Below are 18,650 nucleotides of genomic sequence, written 5' to 3' on the forward strand. Positions count from 1 at the left end.
CTGTGAGTAACTGGTTCTTTGAGGAGTTTCGTTGGCTCGTTTAGTCCGGTCTGGTCTTGATGAAACGCATAATTAGTCCTGAGTACAATCATTAAATGAAAGCTATTGTTGATCCATCTGAAAGCGTCATTTTCAGATTTCTGTAGTTCGTTGCTGAAAGCGTACGGTGACTGTTGGTTATGTTATAACGTTATAAGGGTCCTAAAACATACAAGTTTTGTAAAGTATTGGGAAAATTTTGTAATGTGAGCCTTGATTTACAAATTTGGGAGTTGTGCATTGAATCAGTAGATATCAAAGTGAACTCTTGCGCTAGACTTCAATCTTTCAACACATTAGGTACAAAACAAAACGGAATCCTTAGATATACCAGGTGCATCTTGAATCCTTTGGATAAAAAAAGGATAATATCCATCAATCGTTCTAACCAAATGCACTCACTTTCATGAGTGATTTTGAAAACCAGGAATGTACAAAATGTAATTGGTCTATAAACAATAAAGTGACGATTCAACTTTTTTATGGACGAGTCTTTAAAATTCAATCTGTATACTTGGAAAGGACAGTTAATGTAGAGATATTTGCGAATTGAAATAAAACAGAAAAATATGTAACTTAGACCTTTAAATCTCTTTTTAAGATTAGTCCGGCCCTGTTTAATATACACATATTAATTATTTGTTCGTATGTGTTTGTAGTTATTTTTATTTGGTGTGAATCTTCGAATTCACGTGCGATTTGCAATCTTGAGTCAGCAACAAAGGGAAAAATATGATCACGCCTTCTCCGGTCTTCTATTCTAAGCAATAATAAAATTTTAAGAACAAATTTTGAACGCTTATGAACTGTACAATGTACATACTTACGTAGATATTGTTCATAAAAAATATTTTGTTTTAAATCAAGTGGTAATTTTCTATGAAAGGTCGTAAGACTTTGTTTATGGATAAAAACAATAAATTTGACAAAAATATTATTTTGTTGTTTTTATTGTTGTTTTTGGTGTTGTTGTTGACTTTGGTTTTGTTGTTGTCGTTGAACTCTTTAGGTAAATGTTTAATCATGTGACATTGTTTTGTGTTTTAAAACTCTTTGGTATCAATACTTAAATGGACTATGGAAGCAATATTTTTATCATTGGTGAACTAGTTTTGGAATATAGTACAAATGACACTGACTTAAACCACAAATTTGTGGTATGTTGTTTTAAAATCTTGGTCTTATCTTATTATTGTCTTTAAAACGATAAGATACTTTCTATTATTGTGAAATTCTTGTGGAAATTTTAGGACAGTCTAATTGTTTGTCAAGCAGGTTTTAAAAAATATAGGTATTTGGTTCACTTAACACCAAAGTTTTAAGGAAGTGTTTCTTTTTCGAAAACAAGATAAATAAGTTTATAATTTCAATTGGTCATGACACTCCCCTTTTTTTATTGCGATAAAGAAAGGTACTTCAAGGCAAGTTTTTTTGTAAAAGTTATCAGATGGGATATCAAAAAACAAACTTGAATTTGAGATGATAAAGACGCCGAAAATGTGGGGCCTGTATTTTAGTCTTCGGGGTCTCTAGTTACAAATTTTTTCCTGTATTTTTCTATTATGCCTTAAAGCTGGCGTTGGCGTTGTTCTCCAATTTTTGTTTTTACGATGAAACCTTAATTTTTTTGTTTGCTATTAAAAGTTGGCGGAGTTATGATATCACTATTTTACTCGAAACCCTTCTCCAGAGCTAATCTTTTAGACAACACTGGTTTAAGGTTTTGGGTGGTTCCCCTAGAAGGGAAACTTTTTTTCGGGCCTCTTTTGAAACAGAGATCAAAAGTAAACCTCAAACTTTTCACTATCGTGGCAAGTGCCAGGTTGCAAAACTATACAAAGTTGAATTTTTAATAATATGGTCATTCAAATATGTATGTGCCCTTATTACATACAAAGACGAGTATAGTTTTCAAGGCCTGTTCGCTTTTTTGATATTATAATTGTAAGTTAATTTATCAAATCTTTCAAACCCTATATCATTCATGGCAGTTGACAGTTAAATTATGCAACAATTAAACCAGCTGTACATTGCCTCGGACTCTAGTTTACTATCGCTAGTTGTTATCCGAAAATCTAAGAACTTTCATCCCACCACCACCACAAGCACCATCACCAAATTCGAACTTCGAACAAATGTTTCTTTGTCATTCTTTTTTCATTGTATATGAAAGTGTGTACAAATACCTACATATACCTACTTGAAAGTGGGAGTTAATAACAAATATGTTTTTCAAATTAATGTGGGAACCAATCGAACAGGTGTTTTTCCGTTTCAGGGTCACCTTAATTTGTTTTCAAAAAAGACTCTTCAATTCGTTTTTATTCTATTAAGCAAAGTAGGTATATGTATGCCATGAGGCATGGCATAAAATATAAACGATAAACATGTTTTTTATTATTGTAGAAAGACTTATTATCGACATAAACGTTCGAGCTCTACAATTCATTGTCACTTTATTATTCATTTCAATTTGCAAACCAACGAACGGACGTCATTTTTTAAATAAAATAAAATTAAAAGCAACAGAGAGCTTAATTTGGTCTTAAAGCCTGTGCTACCAGGGGGGTATGTTTTATTTTTTTTGTTTTCGTTTGGCTATCACTGACTGCTGACGTTTGACATCAATCTCTCGGAAATCTTGCTATAAATTGCGTAAGCCAATATATTAAAAATATTTATTTTAATGAATAAACACTTCTAGTCGTTGTTGGGGGGATCCTGAAATATTGTATGAAAAAGTAGGGAAAATTTACGAACAAATAAAAATAGATTTATGATGTTTTTTTGGACAATGATGACGATGTTGTTGTTGACCAAAGTGTTGTAAAATATTTTATTTTTAATAGGTCCTAAATTTCCTTCGTTAGAACACCAACTGTAGTAAGATTAAAAAATAAAAATAATTAATAATTTTTATCTCTTAGTAATATTTATATTGCTTCTTTTTTGTGTTGTTTTCGATCAGCTGATTCAATAAATAAATTTATTTACATATGGAGAGCTCACATCTGTACTAGACCAAGTCACAAAAATGTGCATTCGGAGTTACAAAGAGTTAAAGTTAGTAAAAGGGAATGCTTTAATTACTAAGGGATTGGCAGATTTGCTTTAGTTTCGCAAGTAAAAAAAAAACTTTTTTATTTAAATTAAGATTTTTGTAAACAATTTTTTTTTTAATTTCATAAATAATTCCCTTTTTATATAGAGATAAAAACTTTGTGAAAGTGAAATGGAAATTTTTCATCAATTAAATAAAATTGCTTTCAATTTTTTAAGTACTATTAATAGTTGCCAACCTTTGAAAAAAAAAAAAACAACTTCAAAATCAAAGCGATACGACATAATTTGCTTTAGGTACTCCATTAGAAAAGCCAAGGTGAATCCCCGTTTAGAATAGAGCTAGTTCAAGTACTGCTTAGTATGGATTTCAAAGTGAGAAAAATTTAGAAAACAGTGTTTTAAATTTTTTTGAGTTTATGAAGTAAAGGTTTTTTTGCCAAAACTACATGTTTAATACATAACGTTGGAAAGGTATGAATTCTTACGATATGGCTGCAGTTTCCAAAAATCGTTTTTTCCTCTTTATCCAGATGTTGTGAAATTTTTGCATACCATTTTATAAACTGCGACAAGCCCTCCAAAACGTGATAGTTCTCCACTCAAGTACTTTTGAGTGTTAAACGACTCGGTAAAAAATTAGTTTTATATTTTTTCCCTTTGATTATTTCACTGGTTAACAAAATTGAACTTTTTTTTGTCACAAGAACCAAGATATACTTTTCTAGAGGTTTTTGATGTGCTGAACTCGAATCTGAAGTCAGAAAAATTTGGTTGGCCTCCGTTTTTGAGATATTACCGTTATAAAATTCTAAAAAACGTCATTTCGGCTATTTTCGAGCTTCTGTTTTTATGTGGGATAATTGATTATAATCAAATTTGTAACGGTGATTATAAGAACAGATATTCTTCTTTCAAAAACAGTTTAAATTTTCCCGATATATCTTTTATCGCTCGAGATATCTTAAGTTTCAGTAAATAAGTCAAAGAGAAACTAAATTTAATCTAAAGTTTAAGTTACTGGTCATAAAATTTTTACCACAAGAACTAAAATATACTTTTCCAGAGGTAGAGGTTTTTCGGTTGCTGAACTCGAATCCGCAATCTGAAAAATTCTATTGGCCTCCATTCTTGAAATATAACCGATATAAAAAAAACCTTTTTTTTTTGCATTTTGTCTTATTTCAAAAACGGAGGCCAATACAAATTTTCTGACTTCGGATTCAAAAAGCTACAGGAAAGTATATTTTGTTTCTTGTGGCAAAAACCTTGTTGACCAGTGTTTTTTAAGTTCTAAGTCTATTACCTACATATTTATTAAAAATGTTAGTACCGTTTGCAAATTAGTTTTACATCGATATCAAATAATATAAAAATTGGCTTTTTAAAGTATTATTATTAGAGTTGGGCACTTTAGTTCATTTGAGTGATCGATCACTTTAGTTCAAATCACGCTATTGAACTAGTTCTGAACTAGTTCATTTTAATTCAATTAAAAAGTTAATAACTTTTTATTATTAACTTTTTAATTGAATTATATTCAATCACTCCGCTTAAAAATAAAAATAATTTTCATTATTTTTTTCACTTTGTTTACTAGTTCATTTTAGTTCAATTTATTTTAATCAATCCATTTTTGTTTGAATTAAAAAACAAAATTAGTTTGTTCAGTTTATGTAAAATTAACGCATTCTACATAATTAAACAAATTCAACCTAAAAATAACAGATACATATTTTTATTTACTTGTCGAGCTTTCTGATTCCTGAGGAAAGTTTAGAAGAAGTTCGTTTTGCTCTCATACAATCGAAATTAAAGTAATGCAAGGACCAATATGCTACTTGTTTTTGTTCTTGCTCAGAAATAAGAGTAAGTGGTGTTTGAAGAAACACTGAGACTGGCACAAGCGACCTTTTGCCTTTTACATCTAAATTTTGAGGTAGAGCAAAAGAAGTAATTTCGCTCTAAAAAGAATTGGATGCAATTTCATATGTACTTTGGTTTCTGAACCCCTATTCTTTAAACGTCTGTCAGGTTAAAAGGACGCTGTCGGCGTATAAGACAAAAAGACAAGGACCAAATTTAAAAATTCCCTATACAGATGGGACTTACATTCACACAAAAAATATATTAAAAAAAATGATAATGTAAAGTGAGCGCAAGCTGTTTTGTAATGTCATATTAAGACTGCTCTAGGTTGCTGTTAAGTTTGTTGAAAAAAATCTTCTTCGCTATTCGCGAACTAATTTGAACTAAGTAAGTGAACTAAGTTCACTAGTTCACCAAGATGAACTAGATCGTTCGCGAACTACACAAGCCTAATTATTATAGTTGTTTAAAATTGATTACTAATGAATCCAAAAATATGTTACGAATATTCCAAGGTTAATATTGAAGTTTATTATCTGATCAGAATGTTTGCAATCTATCTGGTCTAATATCGGATATATTCAATAACTTAATTTCTGTGGTAAAGTTGTCAGACAGAAGAAAAGAAATAACTAAAAATTAGCATAAATACGATTTTACTTTAAAATTTGCTTTTATATTATATTATAACAAAATTTTACCAATTGCAAATATAGTCCAGTAATTTTAGGTTTTATCTGCGGAAAAATTCCTACTGGGCTCGATTTTGGTATAGACCTTCTTTACGGCGTTGTTATGAAGATGTGAAAAATCGACATTGATATAGCGTCCGCGTTAGAAGTTATAGAGGTCAAAAGGTCACGAAAATCAGTTTTTCGCATATGTATATCTCGTGACCTGTTGCTCGGAGGTCAATAGGGGTGTATGGAAAATTTGTTCGTCATAAAATTATCTACAAATATTGCCTTATGCATTTTTCTGTAAATCTTAATAATAATAAATATGTGGAAACAATCATGCGATGATGAAATATAGCTCGTAACCAATGTGGTGTTTCAAGTCAGTCCTTCTTCTTATTAAATACTATAAAATATTTTCATTTTTAATTTTGTTTAGTTTCTTTTCCAAAGTTTTTTTTTATATTTCGGCGATGTTCCTAAAATAAATAAATGAAAATTATGCATAGTAAAAAATAAAAACTAAACTTTACTTACCCAACTAGTATTTCAGTATTTTATCAAACTGTACCAAAATTAACAAAGACGTAAGCAAACACTGACCAATCATCATAAAGCATCGATTATCCAAATCGAGTAAACCACACGCAGAATATTTCAATCTATCAGCACTGTCCAAATAAATTGAAAACTGTTCTAACTGCTCAGAAAAATAAAATCTTTAAATGAGTTATTAAACTTTTGTTATTAAACAAAAACGTTTGAACAAAACTAACCATTCTTTCCAATCTTTCATCGACTCTTCCAATTTCTGCACCCATTCGAACAATCCATTTTGTTTCTTCAAAAACATTTGTCAAGCGTTCACCAGCATTTATGAACACATATAATTCTAAAATTAATGAACTAATATAAATGAAAAGTCTCCAATCGATGTGATGCGGGCCAGGTAGATGAGTGTAAACGAAGTACATTATATAGCATTGAACGATACACTCTATTGAAATATAAATCAAAAAGCAAAATATCTGAATCTGATGTTGCTTATTCACAAGTCTAGTCAAAACCGCAACTTTCTTATAGATTTTAATTATTCTATCCAAGGCATCAGCGTACTGACAGTACTTTTTCATCTTAAAGGAGTTTGATCGTTCCGGTTGCCTTTTCAAAACTCTGATATCTTCAAAAGTCTTCTTCAAGCTTCGATTCAAATGGCATGCGAAAGTTGTGAGTACTAACGTAGAACCATACAATATATTCACTGTCATATATATCATCAATTGACAAAGGTATTGTGAGAATAGAGCAAATAGAAACCGAGTATCATCCAAGGCTTTATCGTACACAATATAGAACCCAGTTGTATACGTCAATGGCCCTAATGTGATGAGTTTAACCAATATTCGAAGCATAACACTTTTGTCGAAAGACGCAACTATATCAGATTTGTCAATCGAAATTGCACGCAAGGAATCAAAAATACGAATACATTCATTGCAGCAATATATAAAAGTACGGTCCTTTACCAGCTGAATAAGAGTGTTTAATATCGCACATAAATGAAGAACAAGACATCGATTGGATCCAACGAAATACATGATCCGTTGTCGTTTTAAGAAATCCATTTTGCTGGTAATGCTACTTGTACTTCCCGGAGTGAATACTGTGATTATAATTAATATCACGGCCGTGTAACTTCGCCAAAAATTGGAAATTTTTGCAGTGCAAGAATTGAAATCAAAATCAAATGGAATTACACCGATAAATTGACAAACATGGAAGAATATCTTTCCGAATATTTTAGAGAACACGAACATACTGCCAATTGCAACTAGTTCTATGGAGTATGGTGCTGACGAGGTAAACCATTTATCTTTGTCTGCAGTATAAATATTTAATTTATGTTTTAATCTAACTAATTGGTGGGTGTCGGTCAGGAAGTTAGATATTATCCGAACAGACATGACAATTTTCACTCAATTGGTTAGTATAGTTATTGTCAGTTTGTTATTTATCATGTTTCTCACATTTAAAGTTTAGCAAATATAATTCTTAATTCAAATAAATATGTCGTGCTTCGAAGGGAATTCGAAATTGTTTAAAAGTTCTATATAAGTCTGATGCATATAGGGTAGTTGCCATTAAGTGACTACAAATAAATTTCTAACGAGATTCTTTTAGCGGTATTATTAGCGATTATTTTGAATATAAAGGTTAACCTTTGTCAAAAATTTTATCAACCGGAAAAACTATAAATGTTGCAGGTTCTATTTTTATAACTCTAATCAATGAGGAATCAAATAAAGCGGATTTGAAAAATAGTTTGTGACGTTACCAAAATTGTATGTAGTTCTGAAGAGGGGATTCTTTGAGCGTAATGTTTAGTGCTGTGGGACGTCCAACATTTAAAAAACGCGTATCTTAATGTCTCTAGAACGACTTATCGAAAATAACTGGGTTTCGTCTATTACTCCGTGAGTGCTATCGAAAACTGGTATATCCACAATTTATGGTTGGTACAAGTATTTAATCTTTATTTATTTAAAAGCATATCTTTGCTGTTTTACAAAACTGGCATAACTCAAAAATCTTAATTCTTCTTTAGAAAAGCTGTTTTAAATTTCCAAGCTTGTCAATTTTCCATACTATTTTCATAAATTGAAGAAAATAAATCAGCTGTGTGATGGGATTCAAATACTTTAAATTTATACTGAGTTTACAAAAATTAAAAAAGGATTTTTGAGTTATGCCGGTTTTCTAAAAATAAATAAATTTGGTAAAAATTCAAAAATGCTAAAAAAAAGTTAAAAGTAAACTTTTTTAGATAATTTTCTCCTAAAATCTAACAAAACTATATTTTTGTTATTAATGTGACACAAGCTTGAAAATTGTGGTTTATTTACTTGTCTTTTAAAATTAGGTTTTTTGTGAACTATTTTTAATTCGTTTTATTGATTACCATTTTTTCTGTAGAGAGTACATTTTATGTCTTTCACCTACAAAAAGTATAATTGAAAGTTTCTTACTCAGGAAAAAAAGTTTGTGACTAAACCGGTTATTAGAGACCTTTAGTAAAAATTTTTACAAACAAGTGTTATTTTCAAGACACGCGAAAAAGTTGAAATCGATCGCTGAATATTAATAAGACTTTAAAAAAATTAAAATTGTATAAGAAGAATTTTTGTTTGTACTCATATATTTTTTTTTGTACTCATAGTCGAACTTCGAACGCTTTTTGGAAACTAGGTTTATTTTCTTTTATATCACTACAATTGTGAGATAATGTACATTATATTCTTGAAAATGGCCATAAAAGTTCAACTCGTCTTATAAGTGGCTCAAGAATAAACAATAAGCATTAACCATTGATATTAAAAAAAAAAAAGTTACACATACGCCACAGTAAATATCTGAGTTATCCACACAAACAAAAAAAAAAAATTAACAAAATGTATTGGCCACTTACTAATAAAATAATTTTGTAATTAGTAGTAATTTTGTTACACAATTTACTGTCAAATGCTCTTGTTAAAAATGTCAAATAAAAAGCAGTCCATTCTACTATGACATGATTTTTAAAAAATAACAGACTATTTATAGGACAAAACATGACAAAGAAAATGAGGTGCTATGATATCCGAGCCCTTAAAGTTTTATAAAATTATGTAACTTAATGTACTAATTTTGCATTCATTTATCTGTTTTTTTAAATACACTACTAACACTATTGTCAATATATCGTCGGTTGATAAGTAAAACTCACTAACTGCTATTGGTTTTGTATTTAGTATAATAGAGTTTTACTTGTCAACCGACGATTATGCTTATTTTTTATTTTGGATTTTAATTCACCCTCTTAGTAATATTCCTTAGCATTTCACTATTTGCTTTCTCTTTACTAAACAGTTCTGATCCATTGCCATTATGCTGCAGTTTTGTTCTATCCAACCAAATGAGTGTATTTAAAAAGGAAACTCTTACATCATTTTAAAGTATAATAAAAGTTGAAACTTTCGCTTCAAATTCATTTCGAAAGTTAAAACAATAAAAGCGAACAAACTTCCAAATGAAAAAAAGTATTGTTATTGCTACTTGTTTGTTTGGTATCCCGGATCGGTGATTTCCGGAGAGTTCTTCCGGAATAAAAACTCTATAAAGTTAAATAAAAACTTACACCTGTCGTTTAATATGGTCCTTACAAATTAATAAATTGCTAGGGTATTTTTGTCTTAAAGTGTATACAAAGTCTTTATTCTGAGAGAAATCTTTAAAAAAATTATAGAAATTAACGAAAGATTTTTAGCTTTTTTCTTCATGAAGCATATTTTATAAAAAAGTTGGTGGTTGCATATTTTGAGGCGGGCAATACAAAATTCACCATCTTTCGCTTGTGAAAATTCAAAATTCACAATTTCATCACTTATGAATGATTTTTCTAACAGTGTATGAACAAAGACAAAAATTTTGATTCATGTGTGCGATTGCCTTTCATTTTTTTATTTTTTAAGTACAGCACTTTGATTGCAATTATTTTATTTTAGGGTCATCAATGTACAGACGTTTATGTAGGATGAAATGATAAGAAACTGCTTTGAATGGAATATTTCAATTTGAAAAAATCTAGTTGAAGCTAGTTCTTTGAAAAAAAATGTCTAGTTTTTTTAGGGTCTGATAAGTTATCATCAATTGGACATAAATTATGTGTGTTCTGTTTTTTTTTTTTTTTTCTTGTGAAATATATGTAAATTTTCATATGAATCATCAATTGAAATCATGCTAAAAAGTCTATTAATAGTGTGGTAATTTAATTATTTTATTGTGAACTTCCTTAAAAAAAGATTACAATAATCATGATCAAAGTTGTGGGAGTTCGATGTTCATTTGGTCTTAATTTTTGGGCTTTTAAATATGTTTAACACGAAACTTCTTATATTTCAAAATGACAGTTTTGAGGTCTGTTGCCAAGGGTTAAAACGGAATTTCACTATTTAAAAGTCAAACCAAGGCTGAATCATGTTTTGTACTTAAATGATCATTTATGGAAATTAAGGCCATACAGACATGATTTAAGTGAAGGGATTTGAGTAGTTCAAATTATGTACAAAGTGTATTATTAAGTTTCTAATATCGTGCACTTAAAAGCCACTTTGCAATTTAATAAAAGTATTTTGTTGGGTGTTATAGATTTGTTTTGATGTACATAATGATTGCAGTTTAAATTTTCCTAACTTTTACTTCTTTTCTTTAACTTTTTCGACGAGTGTTTCTTAATAAATATTATCTGAACCTTGAAATCATGTTAAATGCTGACTGTTTTATTTCTTGTATTTTATTGTGATTTATATATGTTTGTATACTTTTGTTTGAATGGTCTTGGTAGTTGTATATTTATCTATCTCTATGCTCTGATGAATACATGATAATACCGGAACACAATGATGTAATTTCACAGTGAATAAACAAACATTATTTTGATTAGGTATATTTTCTTTTTTTTGTGTTTTCTATATTTTCTTCCATTTAATTTGTTTATTGCATTTTCAACAACATAAAAAGAAATAAATGTATGTCATTTTTGCTATTAAGAAAAAGGATGGAAATATAAATTACATTTCTAAGAAACAAAGAATTGAGGTCAAAGTTCGTTGGAGGTCGATGTTCTGTTTCTTTTTTAAATTAAATTATGTAATTCTATGTGAGTTTGAAGTTGAGTTTTATGAAATTTTTAAAGTTTAAGTACGAAAAACATAATGTTTGATTTTTGTCAACAATTTTAAAGTTTAAGTTAAACTTAATTTTTTGTTTGAAAATTGAAATATTCCTACTTTCTTATAAAAAGTTCCAGAGTCTTTTGTAATCAAAAAAGAATTATTCATTCTTACCTATGAATAAAATTTTGTCAAAATAAAAAAATAGTAGCAAAAAAACACTGAAATAATATTTAAAATCCTCTAATTAAAAATTGCAGAAAACCCGTTAGGAAGGAAATGGTTTTGAATTGTTTTTAATACTTTTATTTCAAATCAATTAAATTTTGACAAAAGTAGGGAAAAGAACACCGGAAACTCGTTAAAACTCGAAAATGAAGCTCCTATGAGTAAATTTTTATTTAAATCTTAAGTTTAAAAAATCTATTCCGCTTTGGTGAAGCCAATAAGAAATTTTGAAAAAAATGAACTTCTTAAATTGTTTTTCCAGTAATTGTAGCTTTTCAACTAATTTCCTCTAAAATAAGACGAAAATGTAAACTCAAAATTTTCAACAAAAAAAGTTTAATTGTGTTTCTTTTTAAAAAAATTACAGTGGAAAAAATTTTTTTGTAGCCCCATCCAGTTTTTATTTAAATTTTAAGCGCACTACTGGTTCTCTATGCCAATGCAAAAAGGTAAAGAAACGGCTTTTTTCAAATAAACTATTCAAAGGAAAACTTTTGCCGAAAAGTCTAGTTTTGTTCCTCGATCATTTTTCAAAATAAAAAAAAACTGGTGTCACTATAAAAACGAAGGTTATGCAGTTTAAAAGCATTAAAAAAGCTATAAAACTGGATGTAAGCTAAACTTAATTTGCTTAATCATTTCAGTTTTTTGTCCGCTAACTTAAGACTTAATTTAGCGAAAACTCAATAACTCCAAAACCATGCGAGCTACAAATTTCTGTTTTCTGAGATTAAAAAGTGTCCGCCAAAGTAAATTACGTTATTTCAACTTATAAGAAGTCCAAGCTGAGTTCCGCATTATTTTCATCCGTCGTTTTTAATTGTATTCATTTTTTATATCTTGATTCTCTTGGTAAAAGAAACCCTTAAGCCAATTTTTATAAGTTTAATGCTTATTCCATAAGAGTTTTCAGTAATATTATGACTTTTGTTTACTTACAATACAAGGCCTTACATAAAAAGTTCCATAATTATAAAGGTAAAGTGAACAACTACTCGTAATATGGTCGAATGCAGAGAAATGATAACATCCACAGGCCTAGAGAGGAGTGCTAGCTGCGATTTTTAAATTCACTCTGAAGAATAGAATATTCCGTATTCAGGTTTTCTCATTTTTAATGTTTGAATTCTTCTGAAAAACATTATTTTTTTCTATAAAAAGGCTTTTTTTCTCTCTGTTTAAATGGTCTTCACACAATACGTTGCCACTTTGCTTCTTCATACCATGCATTCTTTTTTATAACTGGCACCTATAGTCATACACCATATACTATATATACATATGTATATACCGGAAAATTAAGCAGTGAAAATAATGAATACATTTTGTGTACCAAATTACAAACTGGGTGGGGTGCATTTATGAATGTAGGTGTTATCAACCTTGAATTTTCTTCTATACAAGAACTTTTTATGCAATGAATAAAGACATTTTCAAAAATAAATTGAGCTGTTTGGATAGAACCGATTTCGGAGAGTATCCAAGTAAATCTTTAAAAAATAAGTATTTAGGTATAAAAATCGTTTTCCAGAAAAAAGGCTTAGTAAAAACAAAAATAAAATACACTCCTTTTGCATGTGGCCACCATAACTTTTGTCTTCAACGTGTCCCCTCTTAAACATCTATCTATTACAATATTTTGTAAACCCTGCTTTCCATCATTGATTTGTAAAGAAAAATGAATTCAGGTGCTTCAGCTATTAAGAAAAACATCCGCATACATTATAACTATAACTTTTACCTGCATGAACCTAATTCTTACCCCACATGGCAAACATTCAATCAGGTCAAGAAAAGTACATATCTCATAAAACGAAGTCTTAGAGACTTGAATTGCAATTTTACTTTACCCCTTGATTGACCTACCTCGAGTTTAATCGATAAGACTTTTTTTTACAAACAAGTCTCTCTTTGACCCCACTTTGTGTTGTTACAGTTAATAAACTTCCATTTGGCCAGATGTCAAAAATTTCCTTTAAAATGAGTGAAAGTCTTAGACAGGTGGCTAATTACATAGAAAAGTTTTTACTTCCCTTTAAGTTTCTTGTGGATTTTTAACCACTTCATATTAATAATGGACACTTTTTTTTATTTCATCAACTTGCAGTTCTGAAACTTTATTTTACATTTTCTTAAGCAAAACTATCGATTTTAAAATTCAAGAATTCTTGTATTTCAAAGAATTATAAATTTTATTTTTATTTTTTTGCAGATCTCTTACCACATTTTGGTGCTATATAAAACTTAATACAAATCAACATTATGGTGGAATTCAGATTTGATATAAAACCCTTATTTCCTCAGCCAATTGTTAAGATTACATCAAACCTGTTGCCACACACTTTTCGAGGTGACCGACGCATGGCGTTGTAAGTTTTTTTTATAGGTGAAAGAAAAGAATTATTAAAAATTAATTTTTTTTAAATATTTCACAGGGATACAACCTCAAAGATGTCAGAAATAATTGATAGACTTGGCGAATTGTCGGCAACGTCACAAAAATTAACCAAAGCGGTAACTACATCTCAGCGGTTAAGGATGTCTGATAATCAAAAAATATATTTACTTGCCGATGTGGGTGCTGGTCATAAGTAAGTTCTTATTATTATTCTTACAGATTTTAAGATATTGGAAACAAATTCCTTTTATTTAGCTTTCTTGTTTATTTTAAATGCTGCTTTTATACGAAAGCTTAGATGTTTGCATGAGCTTAACTGCATAATTATTAAAAAAAATTTACAAATCATGGTATTTATTACATACTTCAAAAGTACAGCAATTTTACTTAGAATACTTAACAATCCTAGGAGGAGCTTTGCTTCTCCGTACCTAGCTATTTCCAATTACGAACACACAATTGGAAAAGATGTTGTAACTCTGCGTCGTTGTCCATAGGGGTTGGATTCGAAGATTTTTCGAGCAGCCCAGCAGGATTTTGGATTCCCCTGACCTCATACACTAATGATTTAAGATCTTTTACAGAACTACTTCGTTATGATGAAATTAATGTCTTTCTCGATTACGGAGACTTCGGAAATTTTCTTAGAAATTTTGACAGAGTATTGATTATGTTTATGATCAAGTTGTAACTCAGCCTCATCAAATGCGACTTGGAACTGAAAAAAAAACTGAAAACTTCTCGATTTTTCGAGCACCAAGTTGTAAGGTATTTCGAAAATAAGAACCCAGTTTAACATTACTAACAACATCCCAAAAATCAGTAGATTGCAATGTTTTGCGACCTAATGCAAATTTTCTGTCTTCGGTGACTGAGAATCAAAGCTCTGGCAAAAATCACTGTTTACTACGTTGTAGTTGGCAGTTATTCTAGCAGCAGGAAATTCTTCATAGAAGGCCATATTTATGTAATATAGTCATGATACATGATGATTTTTGATTTATAAAAACGTCATTTTATATTTATAATGCAAGAGCACTATTTTAAATGTATTGATTTTAGTATTATTATATAGGTATTATTATATAGCTGTTCGCGCTAAATTTTAGCTCCCATACAAATTATCGAAAATTTTTAGCCGAGAGTTACAAGTTATCGATAACTTGTATGGGAATTTTATCTCAGCTAAATTTTAGCGCGAGCAGCGTACCAGGCTTTATACAGTAAATCTTTAAAAAATTAAATCAAAGAGACCTTGAGGAATTTTGTATCAGGGAGTCCCTACTCCCTAATAATATTATTATATCTCTATAAGAACACAGTTGGTTTCTCACCTGACTAATCTCAGTAATTTTAATGTTTGTGTTTTGGCTGGTTCATATTTCAAAAATCTGGCCTTGAAAATTATATTTTATAAACGAATGACTGTTAACGATTGCCCCTCGACCTCCTTCCAGCTTTTTATTTTTATCAATTATTCATTAGAATTAATTTAATTAATTAAACATTTTTTTGTATTATTTTCTAAACAGCTGGCATTTTATTTTCCAATAAAAAATTTATTATTCGCACCACGCGCTTTTTATTATTCTATATCACTTTATACTGACGATCAAAATATTTAATGTTTTATTGAATTATTCACTTATTATTTGTAGTGGTGCTGTAATTGGCCTCCTTAAGGTTGGTACCAAATCGCTTTATTTATTTGACGAATCCGGTGAAACGAAAAAAGTCGATGACGCTCCATGTATACTTGATTTTTACATTCATGAATCGCGTCAAAGAGCCGGCCTTGGCAAGGATTTATTCGAAGCAATGCTAGCTGAAGAAAATTGGGCTCCAATTAAGCTCTCAATCGATAGACCATCGGAGAAACTCTTGGGTTTCTTAAAGAAACATTATGGACTGGAAAAAACTATTCCGCAGTCGAATAATTTTGTTTTGTATGAAGGATTTTTTGGTTCTCCAACAACTGAGAATAACAATCAGCAACATGCAAATGGATTACATATAACCGACAGGTAAGAGAGTTACTCGTATAGCAATCAAAATAAATATGTATTACACTGCTGCATAGTTAATTAAGATATTTTGGTTAAAAAACACGCAAAAGTTGTGACAAAAAAGTCTACAAACTTGCTTAAAACACGCAACATACATGTATTTCCTTTTTTCTTTATTGTTGGGACGGAAACGGAAACTATTCAACACACATACCAACATATTAACACACACATACTAGCATACATATATAATTTGCATATTGATCATATGTACATGTTCTACCTATTCTTCAACTTAACTCTTTTATTTCATTTTAACATTTATTCTTACGAAATATAATAATGAGCAGTCCTAACACCGCATTATTTGGACCACATTTCATTGGTAATGATAACAAGAAGAGGATAAGGCAACTGGATGCATCTTCGCCCAGCGCACAAGTAACACAAATTTCACCAGTTGGACGTTATGCGGCACCCCGTCCATCTTGCAGCATGGCTGAGGTATATTTTTATCAAGTAGTACAAGTAGTAGTAGCATTGTTGACTTGAGGGTTGATTCTTGTGATTGGATTGAATGAGATTAAGAGGAATGCGTTAATGTGAGAATGTGGCATGAGTTTGTATTAACAAAGAATATTATGTAAAAGAGCCCTACATCAGCTTTCAAGTTTTGAGTACTCGCATGTAACTAGGACATAATAAAAATCAGTCTGGCACTGATTAGGATTATTATCAAAATAGCTATCAGACATGCACTTTAATCATTAACGTTCATTTTTAACAAAATAAAAATATGTGCAGACTAATAGGCCATTTAATATGCCGGAAAATAAAGGAAAGAAAGGAAGGATTGCGTTTAAGGGTTTTTATTATTCAATATTCTTTGTGGTTTTGAGAATATGATTACGTCATTTTGGGATTTTTTAAGGGTGCTACGGAATTAAATTCCAGGAATATGAAATAACGCGAAATTCGGAAAATATTTTATAGAAGAAAAAATTCTCAGTAAGAGAACATGAAATAAATCCCCAAGTGTATTTTAAGTCAATTAACTGCAATCTTCGAATTTAAGTATTAATTCCTTACTGTTTCGTTTGTAGATAAAGGATCAAGCCACCAATATCTTTGTCGACTGTATGAGAACGTTACCAAAGTACCTACAAAAGCAAATTGCTAATTTTTTTTTTTAATTCAAATGCTTTTTAAATGTTAATTTTTTTCCTTTGAAAAACAAATTAATTTTTTTAACTTAATTAAACTTAAAAAATTTTACATAAAAAGTTTTAAAAATTCAAACAAAATAAACTCTAAAGAGAAGTTCATGCGACTCAGTTATGCATTTATTTTTTTAAGGAATACGAAAAACAGACAGAATTATGTCGGTGATAGTATTATGAATTTAGAGTCCTAACCTGTTAATGAAGTTTGGAACATAAATGTTTTTTTATATTGTATCTTATAATGTTAACCCTTTCGGTCTCAGCGTTACTCTCATGTAACATATATTTAAAAATTCGTAAAAAATATTTCATTCAATAATTTTTTAGGTCTCGATGGTTTAATTAAAAGATAATAATGTCTAGTTACTGTATTAGTAAAAAAAGTTAGTCAAATATCATACTTTTAATTTGTTTTTATCGAAAAAGGGAAATTCACTCTTTTTTGCTTAAATTTTTTTTGTACATACATATGTATATGGTCATAGCTTTAAAAAAAAAATGATATAAAAAATGTTAATCCAGAAAGTGTTTTGTTTTTGGGCTTAGAAGAAGTAGCATACATACAATATTGTTCTATAAAAGGTTATTTTCTCAGTTGTCCGACTTTTTTTTGTGGTCATAGACAGTGTTTCTTACTTGCTATTTCTATTAATTACTTTAAAAAATAACTTTTTGGTCTTCATATTTTTTAGTTGTGATGTTTTTGACACGATAATACTGAAAAAACATAGCTTTGGTTCGAAAGGGTTAAACGAAATAAGATTATATTGCAGTCGCCTCGATTGTTGGTCATAAAATTGCCCAAAAAATAAAATTGAATCGAAAAGCATACAAGCGTACAAAATAGAGCAATGTGCTACAATTACAACTTATAAATGTGTCTCCGCAAACAAAACCAATTCTCTTTAAGGTCTTTTCATGAATGTAACCTAAAAGTTTCTTAAATTATTTGAAACCAAAATATTTTTTTTCCAAAGTTTCGAAACATGTTTCTGTTTAAAAATATGAGTTCATAGTGAACATGCCAATGCATTTAGGTACAAATATTAAAAATTTTATTTTTTTAGATTTTTGAAAAATATCAAAGGGGTACCCCTTGCCGAAAAAAAATGCATCTTAAAAAATTTCCTTCAAATCCATCGAGTGAGACATCCAAAGAAAGGTCCGTTTAAGCTCTGAGTTATTTGCAATCACACTTTTTTTCAAAAATTCGCAAGCAGATGTCTTCGGACCAGAGTCACGAAACATGTTTCTGTTAACAGATATGAGCTCATATGAGTTCATAGGAAACAACCCTTTGCATTTAGGCACAAAAATGACAAATCTATTTTTCTGAGATTTTCGAAAAAAATCCAAGGGGTACCCCTTGTCTCAAAAAAATTAATATTCAAAAATTTCCTCTAAATGCATCGAGTGAGACATGAAAAGAAAGATTAGTGTAA

The 18,650-nt window shown here is 29.7% G+C and overlaps 2 protein-coding genes across 3 annotated transcripts in view; one reads left to right on the forward strand and one right to left on the reverse strand.

Annotated features, from left to right (window-relative positions):
* LOC129911291 (alpha-tubulin N-acetyltransferase 1) overlaps positions 1-18,650 on the forward strand; it is a 36,853-nt gene that overhangs the window by 8,344 nt on the left and 9,859 nt on the right. Inside the window, exons 3-6 of the mRNA XM_055989027.1 lie at positions 13,794-13,950; positions 14,017-14,172; positions 15,638-16,003; positions 16,336-16,489. Of these exons, the coding sequence (XP_055845002.1) occupies positions 13,844-13,950; positions 14,017-14,172; positions 15,638-16,003; positions 16,336-16,489 (783 nt within the window). The 5' untranslated portion in view covers positions 13,794-13,843. The remainder of the gene's footprint in view (positions 1-13,793; positions 13,951-14,016; positions 14,173-15,637; positions 16,004-16,335; positions 16,490-18,650) is intronic.
* Positions 5,673-7,652, reverse strand: LOC129911292 (putative gustatory receptor 77a). Of its 2 annotated transcripts, XM_055989029.1 has the most exons (3): positions 6,422-7,652; positions 6,183-6,345; positions 5,673-6,124 (listed from the first exon to the last, which is right to left on the reverse strand). In XM_055989029.1, the coding sequence occupies exons 1-2, from the start codon at positions 7,607-7,609 to the stop codon at positions 6,187-6,189; spliced, it is 1,347 nt and encodes a 448-aa protein (XP_055845004.1). In that variant the 5' UTR covers positions 7,610-7,652; the 3' UTR covers positions 5,673-6,124; positions 6,183-6,186. The 2 variants fall into 2 exon arrangements, with proteins under 2 accessions (XP_055845004.1, XP_055845003.1); XM_055989028.1 differs by having other exon boundaries at positions 5,673-6,345.

Source organism: Episyrphus balteatus, chromosome 2 (genome assembly GCF_945859705.1).
Source record: "Episyrphus balteatus chromosome 2, idEpiBalt1.1, whole genome shotgun sequence".
Taxonomy (NCBI): domain Eukaryota; kingdom Metazoa; phylum Arthropoda; class Insecta; order Diptera; family Syrphidae; genus Episyrphus; species Episyrphus balteatus.

What these genes read in the sequence shown, in the direction of transcription:
- LOC129911292 (XM_055989029.1), bottom strand. Translation starts at nt 7,609, where the DNA reads ATGTCTGTTCGGATAATATCTAACTTCCTGACCGACACCCACCAATTA. An exon ending in ATGAAAGATTGGAAAGAATG is followed by an intron (nt 6,346 to 6,421) that starts GTTAGTTTTGTT and finishes TTTTCTGAGCAG; the next exon opens with TTAGAACAGTTTTCAATTTA.